Source organism: Mesocricetus auratus, unplaced genomic scaffold, assembly GCF_017639785.1.
Source record: "Mesocricetus auratus isolate SY011 unplaced genomic scaffold, BCM_Maur_2.0 Super-Scaffold_100025, whole genome shotgun sequence".
In the NCBI taxonomy this organism is placed as follows: Eukaryota; Metazoa; Chordata; class Mammalia; order Rodentia; family Cricetidae; genus Mesocricetus; species Mesocricetus auratus.
In genome coordinates, this window is record NW_024429206.1 from 12,686,413 (window position 1) to 12,712,399 (window position 25,987).

Genomic DNA, 25,987 nt, shown 5'->3' on the forward strand with positions numbered 1-25,987 from the left:
CCTCTTGAGTGCTGGGATTTAAGGCTTGCACCACCACCCAGCAGAAATTTCTTTTTGAAACATCACTATAAGGATTGCTTTTTTTTTTTTTTTTTTTTTTTGGTTTTTCGACACAGGGTTTCTCTGTATTGTTTTGGAGGCTGTCCTAGAACTCGCTCTGTACACCAGGTTGGCCTCGAACTCCCAGAGATCCGCCTGCCTCTGCCTCCCAAGTGCTGGGATTAAAGGCGTGCGCCACCACCGCCCGGCCAGGTAGTGTTAGTTTTTTAGAGCCGTTTTTGGTGATTGTCTTTGCTTGCACCCAGAAGAACTCATAGGTAGGACAAGCCCTCTGTCTCAGTCATTCAGTTTTGTCTCATCCACTTCAACCAAAATGAATGTTACTGGACCAACAGCCTCCAAAACAATACAGAGAAACCCTGTCTCGTAAAAACCAAAAAAAAAACCCTAACACTACCAGAGGGGCTGGGTGTGCCTACATACACAACAGGTAACAAAGCAAAAAGCTGCTTTCTGGGCCCTAATTATGCTTCCTGAGATTGAAGAATACTGAAGAAAATAAACACAGCCAGGAAGAAGCCAATAAATCTAGGCAGAACCACTACTTATGGACAGCTGTAAGAGAAAAAACGACCAAACAAAATGGATCCTCTCTGATGGTGTTTCTCAGCAAAACTGTACCAGAAAGAGGCCAGGGGACTAAATGCTTGTAAAGTAACGCTGTGAAGGAGGCAGAGGACAGAGCAGGTGCCAGGGAAGGGGTGGGAAACTAAGTTAAAACCACAAAGAGTGAGCCCCAAAGCAAATCCCAGCGGGCTGAGGGAACACATCAACACACTTGACAAGTATAACACAAAGGCCACATTCCTGCTTTTCTGCCTTGAGTGGCCCCAGGCCAAGAAGTATATATCCTGGGAGCTATAGAAGGTAGTTGGCAAAACCTGGTTGGTTCCTAAAAACACCAGAACTAATCTAGGCAATGTGCATGGAGTGAACACCCAAGGCAAATGGAGTAGGGCACCATTTGTAAATTGTTGCTTCCAGAAAGCCTAGCATGGCTCCTTTATCTGCATTTGGCAAACAGTTATTAATATTTTCTTGACAGTGTCATCTTATAAGGCTCAACTATCCTATGTTAGTAAATATAGGAATTTTTTTTTTTTGGTTTTTCATGACAAGGTTTCTCTGTATTGTTTTGGAGGTTGTCCTGGAACTCGCTCTGTAGACCAGGCTGGTCTTGAACTCACAGAGATCCACCTGCCTCTGCCTCCTGAGTGCTGGGATTAAAGGTGTGTGCCACCACCACCTGGGTTGGCTTTTTTTTTAAAGGAAAACAGTTAACTGTTAAGAAACTCTGAACCTAAATCTATATAGCATCATTAAGCAATAAGGAAATGAAATTATGATTTATTAATTTACATAAAAATTACTTTTTACATTAAGGAATAATTTTCCAATTGTTAAAAACAGTTTGAAGCTTTCACTGCTGGGGCTCATGGGGAACAGTCTGCTCTTCGATCACCTGCTTCACAGCCTCTGCCAGCTTCAGCCGGTCTACTTTATCTGTGAATCCACGACCTGAAACTCAAGAAAGAGTGAGGTCAGTCTCCAGCCCCTCACATGGCTGGAGCCAGCATGCACACCTCACCAGCAGGAATCCACCCCACTGTCCAGGAGCAACTCAGATCCTCTGTTTTCAAGCAGCAACTAAGCAGTTTCACAAACCACAAACCAGTGATAACTGATGTACATCTGGCCAGGCACTCATACCCGAGCACATAAAAACTTCTGAAAGTGGGCGTTGTGGTGCACACCTTTAGCCCCAGCACTCAGGAGGCAGGCAGATATCTGTGGGTTCCAGGACAGCCGGGGCTACACAGAGAAACCCTGTCTCAAAAAATAACCAAAGAAAAGAAAAAGTAGCAACTGGGTAGAAAGGCAGGCCAAAAGTTAAAACAGGCACATACTAAAGGGATCAGTATGCATTTCTAAACAACACAAGGTCACCAGGCTAAATGCCAACTAAAGCCACACTGCAGTGAGTGACACTACAAAATCAGAAAGCAAAAAGCAGCAGAGCTGGTGCAGCGTCTGCAGATGCTCAGAGCCTCAAGCACCTGCATTGAGCATTCCTGAACTCATGCAACTGCTCTCAAAACCTGGACAGCAGGGCCTGCTAGTGAGGTTCATCCAATCCTGTGAGGTAAGAAACTATTTCACAAGCTGTTCATCAGGACACAGAAAAGAGTTCCCAACAGCCCTTTCCTTGTTTATTCGAACAAACTAAATGTCCCTGCAGTGGTGAGTGGACAGTGTGTATTCATGAGAATGTGGATGGAATTCACAAATACAATACTGACTAAAGAAGCCAGAGACAAAAGAATGAAGACCTGTCTGATTTTGTTTATGTAAGTATAAAACTTGGGACAGGAGAGATGGCTCAGTAGTTAAGAACATTTGCTGTTCTTGCAGAGGACGCAGGTTCAGTTTCTAGCACCCACATGGTGGCTCACAGTCACCAGTAACTCTCAATTTCAGGGACGCTGACTTCCCCTTGTGGCCTGTGCAGATACTAGCCCACATGTGCTACACAGACATACATGCAAACACTCAAAACAAACAAATAAAAAAACCTTACAGAGTACAGAACTAATAACCAGGGTTGGAATGGCCTTTGAGTGGAGGGCTGGATGAACTCCACCTGTCTGATGGAGATGCTGGCTCGTACACAGCAGGGTTCGCTCTCTGTGCACTCACAGTACACACTGTACAGATCACTTTTCCAGACCCATCACATAGTTCATGCTTTAAAACATGACTCTCTTCAGGTGTGGGGGTGACTAGGCACATTGAGGAAACACAAAAAGGGACAGAGTCAAAGCGCACACTCCCTCCCTTCCCTAAGACACTGATGAGGCACAGGTCTGGTACACTCAATTGCAGCCACAATGTCAACCCAGGCTGCTGAGCAGAGAAGGAAAAAGGTATCTCTCTACTTTGTTCTCCTGGGGAAGTAGTTTACCCAGTGGCAGATCTGGCAACCCTTGTCAGCCAAATGACTCTGAGCTTAACAGATGGTTACAGGGAACTTTCTGGTACTCCCCAACTGCATGGTCTTTGGCCACCTGGTGAACAGCCCAGGAAATGTGGGGCAAGAATCTCGTTTTGTTTTTGTCTTTTTTTTTCCCCCTCTCAAATATTTGGCAGAACTCTCTCCAATGTTCATTTTGTAACACACAGTGCACTGCACTTTGGAAACCAAGTGCAGGGAGCAGATACCAGACAAGCCAGGGCAGGTAAAGTAGGGCCTGCCCCCAGACCTCCTCTTCACACACCGCCCTCACCTGGCCCTGGCCTCAGAGACCCTGTGCATGCCGGGAGCTGGCTGGGAGCCAGCTGGTCTTACCGTTCCAGCTGAAGCCCTGCAGCGCGTCCCTCAGGAGTTTGCACTCACGGTTGTGCTTCCAGGCCTCCTGCATTACCTCGTCCAGCCGCTCATCCTCGTTCTCTCCTGTGACAAGAATGAAGAGTTTTCAATTTTCTGTAGCACCATGGGATTTTAGTGTCAAGAAATGGAAGGACATGGTGTCCAACTAGTTAAGAAAAGTATGACACAACATGCATAATTTGCTAGATACTAGCTTCCTGCAGCCTGGCGTTCCAGGCTGACCTTCCTGTCACTGAACTCTTCTAAGTTTGCATCGTCACACACATGCTCTGACAACCCTAAGACTGAGTGGTGTTGGGAGTTAGAGAAATGTGAGAGATGCTTCTACACAAAAGCATCTAGCCGAGAGAGGGAGAAGAACAAGGCTATGTGCTGCCCGCTTCTACACTCATCCCTTGCTGCAAGATACTCAGGCTGCACCCAGAGTGCTCGTAAGACAAAGGATTTACTAAGATGGGTTTTTTGGGCCCCACCTAATATGAAGCTTCATTCATTAGCTGAGAACAGACACTCATTATCACAGCCATATGAACAGGGAGGCTCTCCTGTAAAGTCCAGTGTTGGAAGCCGCAGCAGGGCTAGTCGTGAGCTTGTGCGGTGTCCTTACACTCACAGATGCACAGTATTGCATTGTCCTGGAAATGGTGTTGATGGTCTCTAACCAATACCTAGACCTTGTCACATTTCCATTCTTCACCCTCTCCTTTGTGCCTTCATTGCAAAACTCAGACAACTCAATCACATGCCACATCTGGCACTGGCAGTTAGCCTGAACTAGAACTTCACAGAAGACCAAAGACACAAACCTGCCATGTGTCTACACTTACTGTCTGCTTCCTAGTAGATGTGGACTCATTTTTGTAGTGTACTTCATGTAAGAGACAAACAGACCATCACGAATTATCCACTCCTCTTATCACATGCACACCCATGTGTGCTCATGTACACAAACACACACATGCAGAACATTAGTAAGTGGCATGACCTTTACCAGCCTGGGGGAGGATACACTGGGCAATGACATCTCGAAGCTTTTCCAAGGCAACATTTGAATCCTCAGCTCCATTCTCATGGTCGTGTATATAAATACCATCCTTTGGCTTGGTGCTTTACAAGCGTGGGGAAAGATAATAGCAAGGTAAGACCTCAGAACCCAGCTACAAACTCAAGATACCAGAACGTTCAGAAAAAAGTACAGACTGTGTCCAACTTCTGAGGCCACTTGTAAACTCACCACTCAACCATGCCTACCATGAAGAAGATCAAAGAAATAAGTTCACTTACCCAAGTAACTTCCTCTTTCTCAGGATGGGGTTGTTCACGGAGTGAAGGGGTTTCAGGCTAACTTTGAGGTCCTGGATTCTCATGTTGGCCAGCTGCTCGGCATGAGCCTGCTGGATCCCTGCAACCACTGCCTGCATGTAAATGCTATCATCAGTTACCCTGGCCTTCTGACTTTTTAATTGTTTTTGCTTATATCGCCTATGTTCATCTTAAACTCTTGAATTCATCCTGAGTGAGTGCTGGGAGTGGGGTGCCACTGTGCCTGGCTTTGTCAGCTTGTTTCCACATTGGTGCCGGACATTTAAAAAGCCAATCTGATTGCCGGGCAGTTTTGGCACACGCCTTTAATCCCAGCACTCTGGAGGCAGAGGCAGGCGGATCTCTGTGTGTTCAAGGCCAGCCTGGTCTACAGAGTGAGTTCCAGGACAGGCTCCAAAACAATACAGAGAAACCCTGTCTCGAAAAACCAAAAAAAAAGCTAGTCTGAGAGCAAGTATACGGATGGCACACACAGAGCATTCCTCCCTGGATCAATGAGGCCCAGGGGCCAGCAGACCATACAGAGGCCACCTCCCAGCTAGCCTTCCTTCATAATAGTTACTGATGGTGCTAGAGAGATAGCTCACAGGGAGGGTTAGGCACACACTGTTCTTACAGTTCCCAGTGCTCACAACAACCAATAGCTCTAGCTAAAGGAGATCTGATGCCCTCTTCTGGCCTTCAGAGGCACCGGAATGCACATGATGGCACACAGATAAATAAAACAACCAATCTTCAATGTTCCTCAAGACAGATGGCAGCCAGTAAATGTAGGAGGGTTTCTGCCTTCTTCCTGGGCAGCACAAACTCTCAGAGATGCTCAATTCTCAATTCCCACAGCATGCAAGTTCTGGCTTCTAAAATACTCACATTTTGTTTGAATGCCTTCCCAGCCAGTCTGATTAAAACTCCTTGGGGCAAGGGACCATGTATGATCTGTGCCACCAATCCCACACCACAAGTGTGAAGGATAGCCCTTGGAGCCTGATTTTTCAGGAAACATGAGAAAACAAGAATGCCTGTTTCCCTTTAGGTTCTATATTTAGTCAGCCCAACTTTCCTTTCTCATACTGTCTTTTTAGACAACAAAATAGGTGTCACTCAGAACCTTATCCATCATCAGCTGAGCAGAGGGCAGCACATTGTCCAGGGCCTCCGTGGAGTTAAGCCAGGGATGGTCCAACACTCCCTGGACAGTAAGTCTTTCCTCCGGTTTGACCTTTAGGAGCCTGCAGAGAAAATATATCAACAGAACCAACATGCACAGATGTCCCCAAAAGAAATAAAGCAAGTTCTTGGGTTGGGCTCCAAATAACCCTATCTTCTTTTGACTTTCTACCAATTCCTACAGGCCTGGGGCTTCTAGCAGCAAGCCAGGATGAGGGTTAGTCCTATGTACTTGTGGGTACACTATGGCTTAAGGTCTCCTGGGTGGCACATTGAAAGGGGTACCAGAAGCTGGGCAGTGGTGGCACACACCTTTAATCCCAGCACTCTGGAGGCAGAAGCAGGTGATCTCTGAATTTAAGGCCAGCCTGGTCTGCAAAGCAAGTTCTAGGACAGCCAGGGATATATACAGAGAAACTCTCCATTAAAAAAAAAAAAAAAAAAAAGGTCGGGCGTTGGTGGCGCACGCCTTTAATCCCAGCACTCGGGAGGCAGAGACAGGTGGATCTTTGTGAGTTTGAGACCAGCCTGGTCTATAAGAGCTAGTTCCAGGACAGGCTCCAAAGCCACAGAGAAACCCTGTCTTGAAAAACCAAAAGAAAAAAGAAAAAGCAACAAAAAACCAAAACCAAACTTCAGACCACATCACAAGATTCATTAGATAAACCAACATGCCTATAGGTCCTGCTGTATTTAATACCCACACTGAGGTTTCTGGGACAATGCTTCAACTACTTTAGGCTGATAGTGGCTGTAAATTAGCTGAGGGCCATGCCCTTTTGAAACAGGCTATTATCTAAGATAAAAGGAGATCCTATCATATGGTAGGACCTGAAGCTTTCTTTATTCAGAGACAGTCAACAACTACGACAGACTGCCAACAGTCTCTCTAGAAGCTGCGTTTGGTCAAACTTGGTGACCTCCCATCCATTCAGGCTAATTCATCCCCGTATACTCCTGGGCTCTCTGTAGTACACCTCTTCTAATTACATACCCCTCATTCCAATGTCTGAGTCAGAAAAAGTCTACATCCCTTGTCAAAAGTATGGATACTCAAGAATGATCTCTGACCTCTACATGCATGCATACCCACACACACAAGAGGCAGAGAATCACCAAGAGGACACCAAGATTTACTACAGAGCAGGGCATACAGTCAGGAAGCAGCATATGAAGACAGGTGGGAGTTCAAACACTGCTTCCACCATCAGAAAAAGTAATGTATATATTTTAGGAACTAATCCCTTTTTACAGCAGACTCCCTAAACCACTTTGTCAGCTTTTTTTTTAAAGTAGATTCAACGATCTACCCTTTTTTTTTTTAAAGATTTATTTATTTATTACATATATAGTGTTCTGTCTACATACCAGAAGAGGGCACCAGATTGAATTGTAGGTGGTTGTGAGCCACCATGTGGTTGCTGGGAATTGAACTCAGGACCTCTGGAAGAGCAGCCAGTGCTCTTAACCTCTGAGCCATCTCTCCAGTCCTACTTTGTCAGCTTTTAGTTTTGATAAACAGTCTATGCAGCCCAGGTAGGCACTGAATTCATGATTCTTCTGCCTCAGCCTCCCAAGTGTTGGTCTTACATGCAGGCATGAGTAAGCCTGGCACAAGCTCACTTCTGGAAGGAACTTCTATCTGTAGGACAGTCCCCAAGCCAAGTCCCCTTTCATGCTTTCCTTTCTCTTAACCCATAAAGAAACTGATGAAGCAGGCACAGCTGTGTTTCCCACACAGGCAACAGGTGGGAGTACATCTCAAGATCATCTCTGCCCTCAGAGGTCTCTGTCCCTAATCCTTTGCTATGTACGGTCACTGTCCCTAACCCTAACCCCCCACCCTTTTTTGATATCTCAAGACAGGGCTTCTCTGTATAACCCTGGATGTCCTGGAACTCATTCTATATATAGACCAGACCAGGCTGGTCTTGAACTCAGAGATCCTCCTGCCTTTGCCTCCCAGGTGCTCGGTTTAAAGGCGTGGGCCACTACTGCCTAGACTAGAAGAGAGCATTAAGCCCCATGGAACTGAAGTTCCAGGCAATTGTGAGCCACCATGTTGGTTCTGAGGACCTAGCTCTGCAAGAGCAGCAGCCAGTGCTCTGAACTACGGAGCCATCTCTCTAGTCCCTGCTACCCCTAATTATTATTGAATCCTGAGTTTAATATTTTCAGAGCAACCAGTTACCTGACAGAGAAGGCTGGGAATGGCCCTGAGTCTAATACCATACTGCAACAATATACAAGGAATGAAAGGCCAAAGGTCACTGTTACCTGGGACGCCAGTTAAAGTTCTAGCATCAGATATAACCCTGATAGCTGGTTTATATACACAAAGAGACACAATCTGGGCATGGAGGTGTCTACCTGTAATCCCAACACTCAAAAAACCAAGACAGGAAGATTGCCTCAAGTCTCAGACCTACTTCAACTACAAAGTGAGCTCTAGGCCAGCCAGAGTGAGAATAAGATCCTATTTCAAAACAAAACAAGAGTAAATAAACACCAAAGCAAACGTGCTGACAGAAGGAAGATGAGGGAGGGGAAGGGAGGGCATAGCAGGAGGCTGGCCACACAGGGCCCTGAATTTAATATCCAAGGAGAAAGACTACATGGCAACGGGGGCTCACAATATTGGGACAAAAAAAACTTTGGTGAGGGGTTGGTTTTTCAATGCAGGATCCCACTATGTAGCCCTGGCTGTCCTGAGCCTCACTGTAGACCAGGTTGGCCTCAAACTCACAGAGATCCTCCTGCCTCTTGTCTCCCAAGTGCTGGAATTAAAGGCATGAGCTTCCATGCCCAACTATAAGGAGAACTCTAGAACTCTTAACCCAAGCTGAAGAAACAGTAAGACAGACAATATCAGGCCCTCCCACAAATGATATGACAGACTCTGATAATTCCCCCATGGAAGGCCTCACCCGCCCTGGGGAGTGGATGAGGGGTAGGATGGGGGGCCGGTGGGGGACATGGGAGGATGGGAGGGAGAGGGAACTGGGATCGATATGTAAAATAAGTTTCTAAATTAATTAAATAAATAAACAAGAAGATAGCTAGCAGGCAACAAAGGACTTGTCTTTACCCTGAATTCCCCCAGGGCTCCCTAACTTCCCTTTCAGCAGACCAGGGACTCACTTCCTCACAACGTCTTTGGCCATCTCTGAGATCTGGCTCCACTCTTCTTCTGGAAACTCGAAACTTCCTGTCATGATCTTTCTCCGCATATCCTTTGGGATAGTCCGACTGTGGTGTTTGGAGTAAAAAGGAGGATATCCACACAACATCACATAGATGATCACCCCTAGGGACCACAGGTCACAGCTCTGAAAGCAAAGCAGGAAATAATCACTCAGATCAGAGAAGAGCCTCCAACTACAGTTCAGATGTATGCAGCCCCAACATGTACAGACTGATATCACAAAGGACAGTGGCAGCTAAGGATATCCTAGAAGACTAAGTGTTCTCTTCCAGTCTCTGAGAGCCACCAACACTACATGTATCAATCACATGGACATGAGCCAGCCTAGAGCAGAGAAGCAGAAAGCTAAAAGCCAGCTCGCACTGGACCATGTACTGTCAATCAGGATGGGTCAGGAGAACACTAACCATAGCAGCTGGCGCCTAAATGATGGCCAAAGCAGTGTAACACAATTTGGAACTCTAAAAGTATTTGCTGTTGGTCACACATGACAACTGTGTCCTACTCTATGCTCATTAAAAAATTCCATTTGAGCTGGGTGTTGGTGGCGCACGCCTTTAATCCCAGCACTTGGAAGGCAGGGGCAGGCAGATCTCCATGAGTTTGAGGCCAGCATGGTCTACAAAGCTACACAGAGAAACCCTGTCTCCAAAACCAAAACAAACAAAAGTCTATCTGAATTGTAAAAAAAAAAACAAAAAAAAACTATATAAATTACAATTGAAGAGAATACTGTTAAATAATGAAAGAACAGAGAAAGTTCTCCAGCTAAAAAGCCTCAAATAAGAAGTTTCTCCTTAACACTCCTCAGTAGTCAAGTATGAGCTCTGAAGGCATGTTTTACATTTCCTTGGATTCATTACTTGTTTTTCAGAGATATGGAGGTTGTAACAACCCTAGGAGCAAAATTACCTCTAAAATAGCTCTTGGGATCCTCTTGGTGGGAGGCTACCCAGGCAGTCAGTATGGGGACACTGTTCAGTACTCTGCTCTGGCTCAGGTGGGTCTGGGTCTGCAGTCACCTGTCCTGCAGCCAGCACACCATGCAAGCTCCATTAGACCAAATGTACAGGAGGTCACAGGATCGACCTACCAGTGAGCACTCGGCATCAGAGCTTTGCTGAACTTGGTGTATAATGTATGCTTGTACACACTTGTGGGGGATGCACACGCCTATGCACTGTGCATGTGAAACCAGAGGTTATCTGGTGTCCTCTCTATAGTTTTTTGGCATTAGTCCCTTGAAAAAGGGTATCTCACTGAACTTGCCATTATCTGGCTAGGCTTGTGGTCTGCAAACTCCACAAGTCCTTCTGAAAGTTCCTGTTGAGGGTGCAGCTTAGTGGCCTAAATGAAGCCTCACAGCTGGAGTGTGTGGCCCCATAGCAGTTACCCTGGGTTCCTCTGTCACCTGTAGCTACTTTCAAGTGCCCCAAAGCACACTTTTAAAAATCTACTCAGCGGGCTAGAGAGGTGGCTCAGAGGTTAAGAGCACTGACTGCTCTTCCAGAGGTCCTGAGTTCAATTCCCAGTAACCATATGGTGGCTCACAGCCATCTATAATTCAATCTGGTGCCCTCTTCCAGTATGTATGCAGAACACTGTATATGTAATAAATAAATAAACCTTAAAAAAAATCTACTCAGCAACTCCAGGACCCATGTCCAGAGGCACTGGCCTCATGAACTCCAGAGCCATGTTTGGTATTTAGCTGTAGATACAATACAGACAGCACCAAGTAACCAAGCACTTACTCTGCACAGAAGACACTGTCAAATTAGGCAGTTGTTTTTCACATTTGCCTTCTTTTAATCTTTTTCAAGCTGGCATTTTATGAAGCACCAAGACACGGTACCATAAATTACCAGAGTGCTCTTGAGTTTCAGTTTTTCTTTTCTTTTCTTTTTTTTTTTTTCTTTTTGGTTTTTTCGAGACAGGGTTTCCCTGTATCGTTTTGCGGGCTGTCCTGGAACTCGCTCATGTAGACCAGGCTGGCCTCGAACTCACAGAGATCCACCTGCCTCAGCCTCCCAAGTGGTGGGATTAAAGGCGTGCGCCACCAACGCCCGCGGGTTTCAGTTTTTCAAAAACAGCCTTTACTTCTAACATGGAAGCTAACCACGCCACTTCAGAGTCATCAGTGGACTGTTTGTGACTATGGCTCGTGGATCCTGCTGCAGGCACTAAACAAGTAAAAGTCTGCCTGACTTTATATATCTTAGTCACTTCTTGTATCCCAGCTGCTGCTGCTGCATCCCAACATCTCATAGAGTCACTAAGTCCACTGTAGGAAGGAGCTTACCACCTGCTCTCTTACCTTGTTGTAAGTGTAGGGCGTTGGCGAGGTAGGTATGATGCCAGACTTCTCCTTCTGGTGCCTTCTCTGTGCTTCCAGTACCTATCAGAGTCAGACCAAATGAGACAACTTGTTGGAAGTCACACCACCAGTGTCCCACAGCTTGGGACTGACTACAAGGCTAAAGATGAACTGTCAATCAACAATCAAAAAGTAAGATCAAGCCAGGGGATAGTGCTATACCTTCAATCCCAGCATTTGGAAGGCAGAGGCAGGCAGGTATACAAAGAAAACCTATTTCTGTCTCAAACAAACACCTCCAAAAACCATCAATACAGCACTTTCAGCAAGGCATGTTGGCAGACAACTTTAACCCATCGATAACCTAGTATACACAGTAAGTTTCAGAACATAGTGAGACCCTGTCTCAAAACCAAAACACTTTCAAATTTCCTTCTTACAGCTAGTAATTTTTTTTTTTTTTTTTTTTTTTTTGGTTTTTCGAGACAGGGTTTCTCTGTAGCTTTGGAGGCTGTCCTGGAACTCGCTCTGTAGACCAGGCTGGCCTCGAACTCACAGAGATCCACCTGCCTCTGCCTTCCGAGTGCTGGGATTAAAGGCGTGCGCCACCAATGCCCGGCACAGCTAGTAATTTATCAGTCAGTTAAGGATGTCTCCCTGGGGGCCGTGCAGTGGTGGCGCACTCTTTTAATCCCAACATTTAAGAGACAGAAGCAGGCAGATCTCTGTGATTTCGAGACCAACCTGGTCTACAAGAGCTAGTTCCAGGACAGCCTCCAAAGCCACAGAGAAACCCTGTCTCAAAAAAAGGATGTGTCCCTGAAGAGATCTGTCTCTTCTTCCTGCCCATGGGAGTCTGTGGCCACTGGCTTATCCCTGGGGATGCTCTTATGCCTAAGCAAAATCAGACTCAAACCAACCAGACAGGCTTCAGAGACTGCTCTTGCAGAGGATCCAAGGTCAAGTCCCAATATCGACAATTACATATAACTCCAGGTTCAGGAAATCTAACACCCTCTTGGGACCTGCATGAGCACGTATAGTAACATTCTTATATAAAAATACACTCAAAAGCTGGGCATGGTGGCACACGTATTTAACCCCAGCACTTGGGAGGCAGAGGGGGGCAGATCTCAGTTCGAGGCCGCCCTGGTCTACAAAGTGAATTCCAGGACTGCCAGGTCTGTTGCACAGAGAAACCCTATCTCAAAAAACAAAAACAAAAACAAAAAAACCAAACAGTTAAATCTTAAAAAACAAAGAAAAAGTAGGAACAAGAGCTACAGGCAATCTGGCAATATACCCTCAGGAAAAAAAAACACTTACCTGAGGTGCTACATAATAAGGGGTAAACTGGGGTGTCATCAAGTCACCTTGGTCAACTTTAGCAAACCCAAAGTCACATAATTTCACAGGGGCATCCTGAAAGAAAACAAACTGGGTCAATACTGCATAGTTGTCAGTAAACACTTAGAGAAGCCAGGTGTAGTGGCTCATGCCTATAATCCCAACATTGTAGACACTGAGGCAGGAGGATTGCCATGAGTTTGAGGCCAGCCTGGGCTCCAGAATAAAACCATATACATACGTACGCACATACGTGTGTGTGTGTGTGTGTGTGTGTGTGTGTGTGTGTGTGTGTACACAGAGAGAGAGGACGAAGCAAGCGTGAGGCTCTTGTCGGTTTCTAGCTGAGACCTGAGCCTGTGAAGGACATGGGGAAACTGTTCTTAGTACAGAGATTGTAGTAGGGGGCTCAGAACTTTTTTTTTTTTTTTTGGTTTTTCGAGACAGGGTTTCTCTGTGGCTTTGGAGGCTGTCCTGGAACTCGCTTGGTAGTCCAGGCTGGTCTCGAACTCACAGAGATCCGCCTGCCTCTGCCTCCCGAGTGCTGGGATTAAAGGCGTGCGCCACCAACGCCCGTCTGGGCTCAGAACTTATAAGCACTTCCTGATCTTGCTGAATGCATGGCTTTGGGCCCCAGCACCCACGTGGCAGCTCACAGCCACCTGTCACTGCAGTGCCAGTGCCTCCAATGTCCTTTTCTGGCCTTCACAGGTCCTGCATGCACCTGCAGGCAAGATACTCACATGCATAAAAATCAGGAATCTCAAAGTAATACAGAAGAGTCAGATTTGGTTCACGGTTGGGAGCACAGCTCAGGCTCTTAGTCTACTGTCCTCTCCTGTCATCACCCCAGTGCACTGCTTCATTCTGAACATAAGCCATGAGCTTCATGACAACTAGAGCAACTGGTAGAATATGGGGCAGGGAACAGGAATATAGACAGGGCTAACAGCAAATAAACTTAACTTTCAAGGTGACAAAAAATACCACATTAATTCCGGCCTCTCCCCAAAGACCCTCCAAATATTATTCAGACTTCTAAGTCCCACAAATACATCTGCACCTTCAAAATCACTGTTATAGGTGTCACAACATTTCTAAGCCCCAACAAGGAAACAAGTGGAAAGTAAGGTATTAGAAGCACCATGGACTAAAACCTCCTGCACATGGAATCAGCGCAGCAATAGGGAGGCACATACCTGCAATCTCAGAACTCAGGAAGCAAAGACAGAACTCTGAGTTCTAGGCCAGCCTAGTCTATGTGAGTTCCAGGCTTGATGTACACCAAGACAGTGTGACAAAACAAACCAAGGCTGGGGCTGTGCCTCAGTTGGCAGAGTGTTGGCCTACTATGCATGGAGTATAACTGAGTGTGGTCATGCAAACCTGGAATCCCAACACTCAGTAGAGGCAGGAGGATCAAGATTCAAGGTCATCTTCAGCTACACAGCAAGTTCACGGCCAGCCTCAGATACACAGACTGTCTAAAAAGAAAGGAGGGAGGGAAGGAGACAGAACAAAGTAACAGCATCAAATGAGGAAAAACAAGTTTTCTCACCAAAGAGTTATCCTTGAAAAGCAGATTTTCAGGCTTGAGGTCTCTGTGCGCAATGTTTAGCAAGTGACAGTGCTGTAGAGCCAGGGCTATCTGAAAAAGGGCACAGTGGAGCAGCCATTTCTGAGAAAAGCACCATCTCTCACACACATAGTACGAGAGCTCAGGGGTTAAGTCAATTATAACTGCGGCCAGTGTCAATTTCAAAACAGAAGCTAAGAAAGGCTTGGAACACCAACAAACAGAAATGAATTAACCTTAGTTTAACTATAGCATGTATTTACTAAGCAAACATAACTGCAAACAACCATTTGTCAGAATAAAGCAGTGAATACATCCTGTAAGACGCCCCACTGCCCCTTGGCCTGTGCTGTAACAGACTGTGGGACCCACAGGCAGCATCACAAGGCAGGATTTGCCCAGAAGGTGGCAGGACTGTGCAGTGGAGACACTGCACTCTACACGAGCTGCAATTTGACCTTCTTACTTAACGATACTGCATCTGCCCATGTGGACTGCATGGTTTTTGTTTTTTAACAGATGACCAGATCTCATCCTTTAGCCTCAGTATTTGAGTAATGAATGGTATAATTTAAAAGTCAAGCAGAAGGGATTCTGTGGTTCCTCAACTTGGTTTGTGACTCTTCTCAGCATTTCAAATACTGGTTACTCTCTAGTCAATAGCAAAGGAAGCATCAAAAGACACTTGAAAAGTGAGGTGGAAAATCTGTAAGCGCTTTCTCACAAGCTAACTGCTGTTCTGTGTGCTGTTCCATGGTCTACTCGCTTGTTCTGAAGACAAGCCTGAGGTTTAGCTTGTCACCTCCATGAGTAGTCAGTGCTGGCTGGGGTCAGGGTATCAAATGGGACACAAATCATTTATACAATAAAATATGATGGGTTATGACTAAGAATCATTCACTATTATAAAAATCTAAGAACAGTCTCAAAATTTGCAGAAATGATAGCTGACTTATACAAGAAACATCCCCAGTACAAATGCTGGAAAATAAGCTTATACTAAAGGATCTTTCAAGTGGCATCAAGAGCATCGAAAGCGACCTGTGCACAGCTGTCCTCAGACAGCCAGTGGAGGAGACTCTCAGAGCAGCCCTTGGGACACATGTGATAAGCAATTAAGAATACAATCTTCCCTCCCAAAGTAAAAAAGGGATGGCACTCTCCCTGTCAAGGTGTCCTTTCTGATTATAACAAAGCAGGCAATGAGAGGTCAAATGGAGCTTTTCCGCTTTCTTCCCCAATGCAATTGGACAGTTGGCGCCCCCCAGTGCCCACCCAGTGCCCACCCGGGTCAACTTGCCTGCTTTGTTACTTGGCTGGCTTGCTTCTCTGTAAAGTGCCGGTGCTGGCTGATCCTGTGAAATAGCTCGCCCCCTTCCATCATCTCCATTACAATTAAGAGTCGAGCCCTGTTTGAAAGCATTTGATTTTGTTAAGAAAAAAAGGGAGGGGGAGGGGAGCTTGAAGCATCAAAAAATGGACATGAAATGAACTCATCTACAAAATATATAACTACTTCCCAAGTTCAGGGTTATCTAGCTAGAAATTAAATACAATGATCACTGGACGTTGGTGGCGCATGCTTTAATCCCAGCACTCAGGAGGCAGAGGCAGATGGATCTCTGTGTGTTCAAGACCAGCCTGGTCTACAAGAGCTACTTCCAAGACAGCCTCCAAAATCAAAGAGAAACCTTTTCTTGAAAAACCAAATTAAAAAAAAAAAGCAATGATCCTCATATTCTCAGCTAAAAAAACATGAATTTTCCTATTCCTTCATATAAATGCTTCTGCTTTCATCCAAATGCTTTCACTAACAGAGCATATTGTGAAAAAACAATAGACTTCCCATTGGCTTTCAACACTCCATCTTTTACTAGCTCCACAATGCCCACTTCCCATAGCCTCTATGAGCTGCCTGCTTCCCAAGCTGCACTTACACTAGCACAGCTTTGTAAGATTCAGAATGCAAGGAAGAGGATTCCTTGCTTGACACCTACCACACTACAATGACAGGATTCACACCTCAGTCTCGATCTAAGGTACTTCTCAAATGTGCTGCCAAAAGAATAATGATGGTTTCTTTCTTCAAAAGGGAGGTCAGATCAAGCAATAGGGCCTTTGTATCAGCCTCTTAAGATTTGACCTGGAAGAACATTTGGGCCCCTCCCACCGATTTGGAATAGAGTCTATTTCAATTCCAATTTACTTAGAAACATACACTTACTACGTGGACAAGGCTTGACTAGAGTGTATGATCCTCCTGCCTTGGCTTCTCAGTACTAAGATTATAGGCATGCATGCACCACTATATATGGCTCTTCAATGTTTTTTTTTAGGTTCCATAAAGATAATTTATTTCAATGGCGTCATATATTTTGACTGTATTCAATCTTTGAACTCTTTCTCCCTCTCCTTTTTTCACTTTTTTTTTAAAGATTTATTTATTTATTAATACAACATCCTTCCTCCATGTATGTCTGCACATGCCAGAAGAGGGCACCAGATCTCATTACAGATGTTTGTGAGCCACCATGTGGTTGCTGGGAATTGAACTCAGGACCTCTGGAAGAGCAGTCAGTGCTCTTAACCTCTGAGCCATCTCTCCAGCCCATTCACTCTTTTTTTTTTAAACATTTTTTAATTTTAAATAGCTTGTTTTACATGTCAATCCCAGTTCCCTCTTCCTCCCCTCTTCTCTCTCTCTCTCTCCCCCCCCCACCCCAGTGTTAGAGAGATTAAATCCAGGGTCTTGGGTGTGCTTGGCAAACATGCTACCACTGACTTATAATCCTCAACCCTTAAAAGCTTTTGTAAGAACAGAAAATAATGAAAACAATGGTGGAGGAGGGCAGCAGATGGAACACGATTTCTCACAGGCAGCTAGTAAACCCAATGAGGAGAACTTGGGCATTCATTACATAATTCAGTTTTTAAACACAGAGAAAGGGGTAGGAAAAGGAGAGGGGAAGTGGGCGGGGAAGGGAAAGAGGACATAAAAGAGGACGATTCTGCTACAACATGACAGCCACAAGGACATATGTTAATGACCCTGGTTAGTCTTACCTGGGACTGGACTCATGAGGGAACTGTACACTGTTAGCAAACACTTCAATAATCTGAACTATATTGGGGTGTGTGGCACACATCATGTGCAGATGCACCTTAAAGAGAACACAGGAAAATGTCATCTTCCCCCAAACGTCCCGTCATCAAAAGCTGACCACACTAAGTCCAAAGGATGTCTACTTCTGTGAAACTCCTTACCACCTAGACTAATTAAAAAAAAAAAAAAAAAAAGTGTTTTCCTGTCCAGAACATCTCCCCAGTCTTCTCTCCACAAACAAAACTGCACTTACAGGCTCACTGTTTATGTCCTCTATTAGTAAATGAAAAAAAGAACTCACTTTATTTCACGATTACTGCTACTAATTTTGAAAAGAAGGGAAAAAGACTGATGCTAGCTAGCTTTCCATGCTAAGACAGAGCACTTGACAATGGCAATGTGAACATGCACTAGAAGTTCAGTAGGGAATTAAGATTCTTTATGCACCTCTATAGTTCCCAGAAAGCTGCTGCCTTAACTGTAAACACGTACATATTCTTAGGCCCTAAAAACATCTAAACATGGGCTGGAAAGATGGCCAAGTGGTTAAGAATGCTTCCTGTGCTACCAGAAAACACAAATTCAGTTCTCAGTACCCAGGTTAAGTGGTTCACAGTGCCTGTAACTCCAGTTCTAAGTCATCTAATACCCTCTTCTGGCCTTCGCAAACACTGAACACCCCTCCTCTGTGTGTGTGTGTGTGTGTGTGTGTGTGTGTGTGTGTGTGTGTGTGTGTGTGTGTAAGCAAGTAATAAGGGAACATACCTCATTTCTAGCTTTTGGACGATCGAGCAGGATTTTCAGTGCAAACCGTTCTTGAGTAGATTTCTTTACACAGACTCTAGGCATAGACGGGAATCATGGTGGCAGTTAGGATCTCATAGCAAGTACCAGGATAGCACGGCCTATAGAGACTCCATCTCAGACAGACAGACAAATACAACTTCCCTAGGGCAGCAGGTGGCAGGGAAAAAGTCTCTTGGGTCTCAGCCCAGCAGGAACATCAGCACTGCAGAAATGACAGCCTCAGAGGGGACCAGTCATCACACTGTTAACATTCCCTATCTGTTTTTACTGTATGAACGCTTTGTCTGCATGTAATCTGTTTACCAGAAGGTCAGAAGAGGGCACCAGATCCCCTGGGACAGGAGTTACAGGTGGCTGTGAGCTACTTTATAGATTATAGGAATTGAACCCAGGTCCTCTGCAAGGGCAGCCAGTGCTCTGACCCATCTCTCCAGCCCCACCTTTTACATTTTTTAATTCTTAATGTGTATGGATACACAGGGGGAGGTCACAGGGGAACCCATAGGGATCAGTTCTCTCCTTCCATAATTATTGTTGGTCTCAGAGATTGAATCCAGGCCATCAGGATTGTAAGCCAGCACCTCACATCTTAAAACTAACCTGTAATACTATAGACCATGTGATCTTGCTACCTAGCTGTGTCTAGATGTAAAACAAAAACAAAAACAAAAACAAAAAGCTAATAAAAGGTTTTTACTAGGGAGACAGTTAGATTTCTAGGACCCACATGGGGAAAGGAGAACCAACTCCTGACAGTCATCCTTTGACCTCCACACATGTGCTATATGGCACACATGGACACACGCACACGTTTACTCATAAAAATGTAAAATCAATCAAATAAATACCCTGTACTAGGAGCTGGGGATAGAGCTCAATGATACATGTTTTTTATACGCATAAAACCTGACACTACAACCAAATCCCAAAACCAAACAAAAACTCTACTATTTAAATTCAGGCTAATCCTCAAAGCACATCTGGTGCTTGTAGCTCAGAGCTCATTTTGTGTTTCCTCCCAGAGCAATGCACTGTTTCCCACGTGGGTGCCTTACCTAACTGGACCACTAATTCCCGCGCCCAGCTTCTGAGTCCAGTTGATACTGTATTCTTCTAAAATGGAGGTTTCCTATTAAAAAGAAGAAGACAAGGGGGAGAGGCAAAGGTGATTTCACTGTTACACTAGATAACTGAGCAGAGGCAGGACAGCCTTGGTTCAGCACCTCACCTTCTAAGCTAATCCATGGGTTTTGTAATTATACAGGTTCCAGAGCTAAAGGAAACTGTGACCCGTCTACATGGTCTATTTAAGTAGACAAATGATGCTTTATGGAGGGCGCCGTCAAACTTATTTATTTATTTATTTATTTATTTATTATGTATACAGTGTTCTGTCTGCATGCGTGCCTGCAGGCCATACAAGGTCATCAGATCTCATTATAGACAGTTGTGAGCCGCCATGTGGTTGCTGGGATTTGAACCCCGGGACCTCTGGAAGAGCAGCCAGTGCTCTTAACCACTAAGCCATCTCTCCAGCCCCTCGTCAAACTCTAACAAAGCTAGGACTTTAGACAGGTGTAGTACTTAGCTTACAAGAGGCTTACATCCATCCCAGCACCCCACCCCCATGCTCTTCATGGGAATACACATACAGCACAGTAACTTTCACGTCTTCACTACAACAATCAAGTGTACTTTCTGGGAGTCCAGAAAACTGTGTCAGATATCTGTAGAGGCTTACATCCTTCAACAGACTGTTCAACTTGTGCAAACAGGAGAGCAGAGTGGACTCTCAGGCCTAATCCTCCACCACGTGAAATTGGTAGTTTACTTGACAAACAGCCATGAGCCCTACACATTAATGCCTGGACTTCCTTCAGACACCTGCTTTTACAGAAGGAAGAAAGGCACTCACAGACCCACTCATACTGCTAGTCCTCAGTAACCATCCACCACAATCACCGAGAATGTTTAAACTCAGAACAACCCAATGCACAGGGCCTCACTTGAGACTCAGGTACAACTGATCTGGGATGGAGGAGATGAAGTATTTAGTTTCATTTCCCATCCATCATGATCTGGGTAGACCATCACATTCTATGGAGCTCAGGAGTAACAGAACAGCGCATTATCATACAGTGTGAAAGACAGGCAGCTCTTTCCAGAAATACGTTTAAAGCTAGACAAAACTGTCAAAAAAAAAAAACCCACAACTGCTCTCGCCTCAGCTGTCTTTTTTATCCCGCTAGAAGTCTAGAAGTGAGGTCAAAAGCAGCAGGAAGTCTGGCTCCTGCAGCCCTAGTCTCACTGCCCAAAGCAGTCAGTGGTGTTACTTGCTCCCAGCCTGGGGTGGGCTATGAAGAATAAACAATGCTGCTGCTACTCTACTGGACAGAAGGAAAACGGTAGACTGTGCAGGTAAGAGCAAGAGCATGTGGGTGACAAGGGACAATTGTGCTAAGCTCAAGACAATGGTCCTGTTCAGGAATGTAGAATATGTGGATTTAGAGGGCAAATCGCTACACAGCCACAGAATAAGGAGTGAGCTCTCCACAAAACAAGGGTTGGGAGACTGAGAGGCCACGGAAAATCTAAAGCCAGAAGTCACTTTGCAGTCAACTCTATTCTGAAAGGACTCCAGAACCACAGGAGTTGAGCGGCAGGGGATACAGGCCTCAGGAGTTCAAAACACTGAAAGTCTCTGCCCACATCAGGGAATGACATGACATAACTAAGTAGACAACACACACACACAAGCTTAAAAAAAAAAAAAGACCTACCAGCCCAGAGCAGACATTAGCACCCACGAGGAAAAGAATTCCCCTTTAATTCTAGGCAGCTACAAATGTAACAAGCTAGGGAACTGGTCAGAGTCCAGAGTAGTTGCAATGTTACCAAGTGTCCAACTTTCAAAAACAAAAACTAATAGATATATAAAACCTAAGAAATTATTCAATAGAAGAAAAAAAATAGCAACTATCCCTGACAAACTGTATACAAATAGGCTCTGCAAAATTTAATAGTTTCTGCTTTGTTTTGAATTAATTTTATTTTTTTATTCTTTATTTTTTTGGTTTTTACGAGACAGGGTTTCTCTGTATTGTTTTGGAGGCTGTCGGTCCAGCCCGGCCTCGAACTCACAGAGATCCACCTGCCTCTGCCTCCCGAGTGGTGGGATTAAAGGCGTGCGCCACCACTGCCCGGCCTAATTTTATTTTTTTTTATTTATTTTTTTACATTCATCGTTTTGCCTGCATTCAGGTCTGTGTGAAGGTGTCAGATCCCCTGAAGCTGGAGTTACAGACAGTTGTGAGCTGTCATATGGGTGCTAGGAATGGAACCCAAATTCTTCTGAAGAAAACCCAGTGCTCTTAAGGGCTAAGTCATCTCTCCAGAGCCTCTTGTTTTGTTTTTGAGACAAGAGTCTCACTATGTAGTCCAGGCCAATCTTGAATTCAGAGTTTACCAGCCTCTGTCTCCCAAGTGCTTGGATTAAAGGTGTTTCACCACTCCTGGCCTATTTGTTATTTTTGCCTTTGTTTTTAATTATGTGTGGGTTCATACCCACGTGTGTAAGTGTCCTGGAACCAGAAGAGGGTGTCAGACTCCTTGGAGCTAGAGGTGCAGGCTGTTTTGAGCAGCTATGGGCCACTCAGTGTGGATGCTAGGAACCAAACTTGAGTCCTCTACAAAAGTAGTACATGTTCTTAATCACTAAGCCATCTTTCCAGTCCTCCCTGGGGAAAAAATGTGATGTTTTTTTCTTTTCTAATTTCTTTTTTAAAATATGCCCAAGATCAGCAGGTAAAAAGCCACAAGCCTGCGCTGTATCCCTGGAACCCAAATGACAGAACCAGCTTTCATGTATACACACACACACACACGCACGCACGCACGCACGCACGCACGCACGCACGCACGCACGCACGCACACGCACGCTTTTAAAATTTTTTAACACGTTCAAAGACTAAAAAACAATACTGAGTCAAAATAAGGACTTTTTCCATTTCTTTGTCTTGTTTATTTGTTTTTGATATGGCACCTCACTGTTGCCTAGGCTAATCTAGAACTCCTGACCTCAAGCACATGCCACCATACCCAGCAAACATACTCTCAATGGTAAAGCAAAAACAATGAATAAATGCATGAAACTGTCAAACAAAAACATGAAAAGTGTCAGCACATAATGAAGCGGTCACACTAAATAAAAAAAAAATATCCACACTGTCTATTCTGGCCGGGCAGTGGTGGCAGAGGCCTTTAATCCCAGCACTCAGGAGGCAGAGGCAGCAAAACTCTGTGAATTCAAGGCCAGCCTGGTCTACAGAAACTCAAGTAAAAATGACTGTTCTTTAGTTTTTTCAGATAAGGTTTATCTGTGCAACAGCCTTGGCTGTCCTAGAACTCGCTCTGTAGATCAGGCTGGCCTTGAACTCACAGAGATCCACCTGCCTCTGCTCCTGAGTGCTGGGATTAAAGGAGTGCGCCACCATTGCCTGGTTTACTTGACTCATTCTAATTTATGTACTTACTTTTACACAGCATTTGTAGCCCCGGGATGGCCTCTTAACTTCCTATGTGGTCAAAGATGACCTTAAACTTTTTCTTATTATTTCATTGTGTGTGTGTGTCCTCAAAGACCAGAGGACAACCTGCAAGAGTCAGTTATCGACAGGCAGTGATGGCACACAATTTAATCCCAGCACTTAGGGGGCAAAGGCAGATGGATAGATCTCTGAATCTGAGGCCAGCCTGGTTTACAAAGCAAGATTCAGGGCAGGCTCCAAAGCTACAGAGAAACCCTGTCTCAAAAAACCAAGGAAAAAAAAAGAGGAGGAAGAAAGAAAGAAGGAAGGAAGGAAGGAAGGAAGGAAGGAAGGAAGGAAGGAAGGAAGGAAAGTTGATTCCAGCCATGGGGGTCCACGGATCTTAATCAGGGCTTCAGGCTTGTGCTCAGGTTCCCCTACCCACGAAAACCTGAAAACAGCACTGGTTCTGAGTTCTGATCCTCCCACGAGCTGGGATGACAGACTTGAATCACTGTGTCAGTTTTATGAGGTGCTAGGGAGCAAACCCAGGAGTTCATGCATGGTTAAGTAAGGTACTCTGCCAATTGGGCTATACTCCCAGTTCCGTTTGGGGTCATTTTACAACGCAGGGTGCTGTTAGAGCCTCTGAAATCAACTCTTGATTTCAAGGAGAGCATGCAAGAGAACAGGAAGGAACGAACACACAGATAAGGAGGGAAAATCCGAAGGACAGGTTCTGGACGAAGGCGAACCAGCTCCTGAAGCACTCGAGCATGCCTGTTTCAGACCTATAAGGAGGGGTCAGTCAGAGCCGCTGCCAAGTGTTGCAGCGGACCACTGAGGAGCAAACGGAGGAACTTGGGGGTGATGGAAACGTGAGAGTCCTAAGAAACCCTTAGTTCCACTCGTATCAAGTATCCCCACGCAACTCACCTTCGTTACAGATGAGCACAAACTACCTCGGCCAAGGAAGTTGCAGGGAATCGGACACCCCTAACCTCCACAATACAACACAGTCCAAGGAACCCGGGGAGGCCGAAACCTGGAATCACTAGATTCTAATGACTAGAACCTCTAACTCTCATTCAAGTTCTCTAGATTTCCCGAGGCTGGCGCTGACAGGAATCACAGGACAAAGCAGGGAACGGGTGGCATCTCTCTTACCTTGATGGCTTTCTCCATATCGCTATCCTCCGACATGCTCTGCAGGGCTCCCACGGCCCGGAGCAGCGGAGGTTGAGCGGCTGTCTGGTCCCCTGGCAGCCGAGGAAGCAAAGGGCTCGGAGCTCGGGTCCCCGAGCCTCGGGGAGACCGGCAATGCCCGCCACCGGGAATCGGAGGGGATGAGGGCCCGGGTGCCGGCTCAGCTTCTACAGGCGGCTCTAGGCTGGTGGGGGCGGTGGCGGCGGCAGCGGCGGCGGCCCCTGGGGACAAGCCTTTGTGCTGGGCCCCGCGCAGCCGCTTCCCGGCCTCATCCCCGGCCGGGGAGACAGGCTCCCGGGGCAGGGCGAGACGGGGAGGGGCCCGGCCTGGAGCGCCGTGCGGGGGGCTTGGGGGGCCGCCGCTTAGGCCCGGGCTCGCCAGGTCCTGAGGAGAGGCCTGCGCCGCCGCCGCCCGCACCGCCGCGAAGCCAAAGCCGAGCCCGCCGCCGCCGCCGCCGCCGCCGCCGCTCCCACTGCCGCTTCAGCGCCACACATCGCCGGGACGCCCGCGCCGGGCAGCTGCGCCGGCCGCCCGCCCGCGCCGAACCCTCTGCAACCCCACGCCATCCATGCTGCAGCCCAGCTCCGCGACCCCACAGCCCCACGCGCGCCTTGTCAGCGTCCGCCGGGCTTTCCGAGGCTCTCCGGGGCCGCGCGGCTGGTGTACAGGCGCCCGCCGGGTCCTCCCCGGGGCGCGCCGCACACAGCACAGGACCCCGGGCCTTCCGCCGCGATGGCGCGTGCTAGTGACGTAACACGGCGCGTCGGCCGATCAGCCCGGAGAGCAGCGGTGCGTTTGTGCTACGCGTGCGCAGGAGCCAGCTCGCCCATGTCTATGCCGCGAGGATTTACACCTCCGGAAAAAGCCGTAGAGGCTCTAGGGGCTGAACAGTAGTATCTTGGGGCATGCAGAGAGAGACCTCGCTATGGAGGAACCGACCGGATTGTGCTTGTCTTGTCAGCTGCCTGCTGTCACCTCAATACCCGAGGAATTCCCTCAAACTCCAGGGCCCAACGAGTTGGTGGCTTCCACACGGAGTTTTAGGGCTGGCCAGCTTGTGAAGCAGAATGGAAGGTTTTATTAAACTTTGTGTAAATGGAAGCTTACAGTACATGAGGGAGTTAGAGATGGGAATGAGCGTCTCAAGAGCAAACTTACCCAAGCGTGCAGCTTAAGTTGTTAACGGTCTTCACATTGGCCCTACACAAATCCTCTGTACCGTCTTGCGGTGGCTCGTTAGCTACATCTTAAAAAGTTCCTGAAAGCCGGGCCTGGTGGCAAATGCCTTTAATACCATTAGAGGCAGATGGATCTCCGAGTTCAAGCTAGCCTGGAGTTACGTGGAGAGGCTTGCCTCAGAAATTGGGAGGGAGGGCTGCTGAAGAAGTCCCCCTCACCCCGCCCCTCTTTTGGTAGGAGATATGTGAACTGCCTCTGGGGATGCTTTGGATGAAATCATAATCTAATAAAATGAAACCATGAGCGACAAGGGTTAAAAAAGAGCATGTTCTATTAAATTTCTGAGGCAGCTCGAAGAGACAGACAGAAGGCAGAAAAGAGATGAGACTTCGTTTACTGGCTTGCACAGCAGAGAGCAGACTCCTCCTGAAAGTTGGAAATGGTCTGCCAGAGGAAAAGATGGGTTCACCCCTTTAGAGTGAGGTCTTAAAGAATGCAGAAAGATGGGGGAGAGGCCTCAGCACACTCCATTTTATTTTATTGAGTTACCTAAATCAATTTAGATATTAAAATCAAAAGTTTCCTCCAGACCTGGTGTGGTGGCACATGCCTTTAATCCCAGTACTTGGGAGGCAGAAGCAGGCCAATCTCAAGAGTTCAAGGCCAGCCTGGTCTACAAAGTGAATTCCAGGACAGCCAGGGCTACACAAAGAAACCCTGTCTTAAAACAAACAAAAAGCCAGAAATTTCTAATTTGGGCCAGCAGTGGCCGTTGTCCGGTA

The 25,987-nt window shown here is 46.3% G+C and overlaps 1 protein-coding gene across 5 annotated transcripts; it reads right to left on the reverse strand.

Annotated features, from left to right (window-relative positions):
* Positions 1 to 1,391: 1,391 nt before the first annotated feature.
* Mapkapk5 (MAPK activated protein kinase 5) lies at positions 1,392 to 24,458 on the reverse strand. 5 transcript variants are annotated; one of them, XM_040731273.1, is made up of 14 exons: positions 23,988 to 24,458; positions 19,349 to 19,422; positions 18,252 to 18,327; positions 17,447 to 17,544; positions 15,684 to 15,792; positions 14,366 to 14,455; positions 12,787 to 12,882; positions 11,461 to 11,541; positions 9,080 to 9,267; positions 5,880 to 6,000; positions 4,733 to 4,863; positions 4,440 to 4,555; positions 3,407 to 3,511; positions 1,392 to 2,196 (listed from the first exon to the last, which is right to left on the reverse strand). In XM_040731273.1, the coding sequence occupies exons 1-14, from the start codon at positions 24,021 to 24,023 to the stop codon at positions 2,177 to 2,179; spliced, it is 1,341 nt and encodes a 446-aa protein (XP_040587207.1). In that variant the 5' UTR covers positions 24,024 to 24,458; the 3' UTR covers positions 1,392 to 2,176. The 5 variants fall into 5 exon arrangements, with proteins under 5 accessions (XP_040587207.1, XP_040587204.1, XP_040587205.1 ...); XM_040731270.1 differs by having other exon boundaries at positions 1,392 to 1,578; positions 23,988 to 24,456; XM_040731271.1 differs by having other exon boundaries at positions 4,434 to 4,555; positions 23,988 to 24,456.
* Positions 24,459 to 25,987: the final 1,529 nt, after the last annotated feature.

Bases quoted from the DNA above. Each gene is read 5' to 3' on its own strand.
- Mapkapk5 (XM_040731269.1), bottom strand. From the start codon at position 24,023: ATGTCGGAGGATAGCGATATGGAGAAAGCCATCAAG. The intron at 15,793-17,446 runs GTAAGACTAACC...GCTTTCAAACAG, and splicing joins CCTCATGAGTCCAGTCCCAG to GGCTCGACTCTTAATTGTAA. The intron at 11,542-12,786 runs GTAAGTGTTTTT...TGACTCTGATAG, and splicing joins CTTATTATGTAGCACCTCAG to GTACTGGAAGCACAGAGAAG.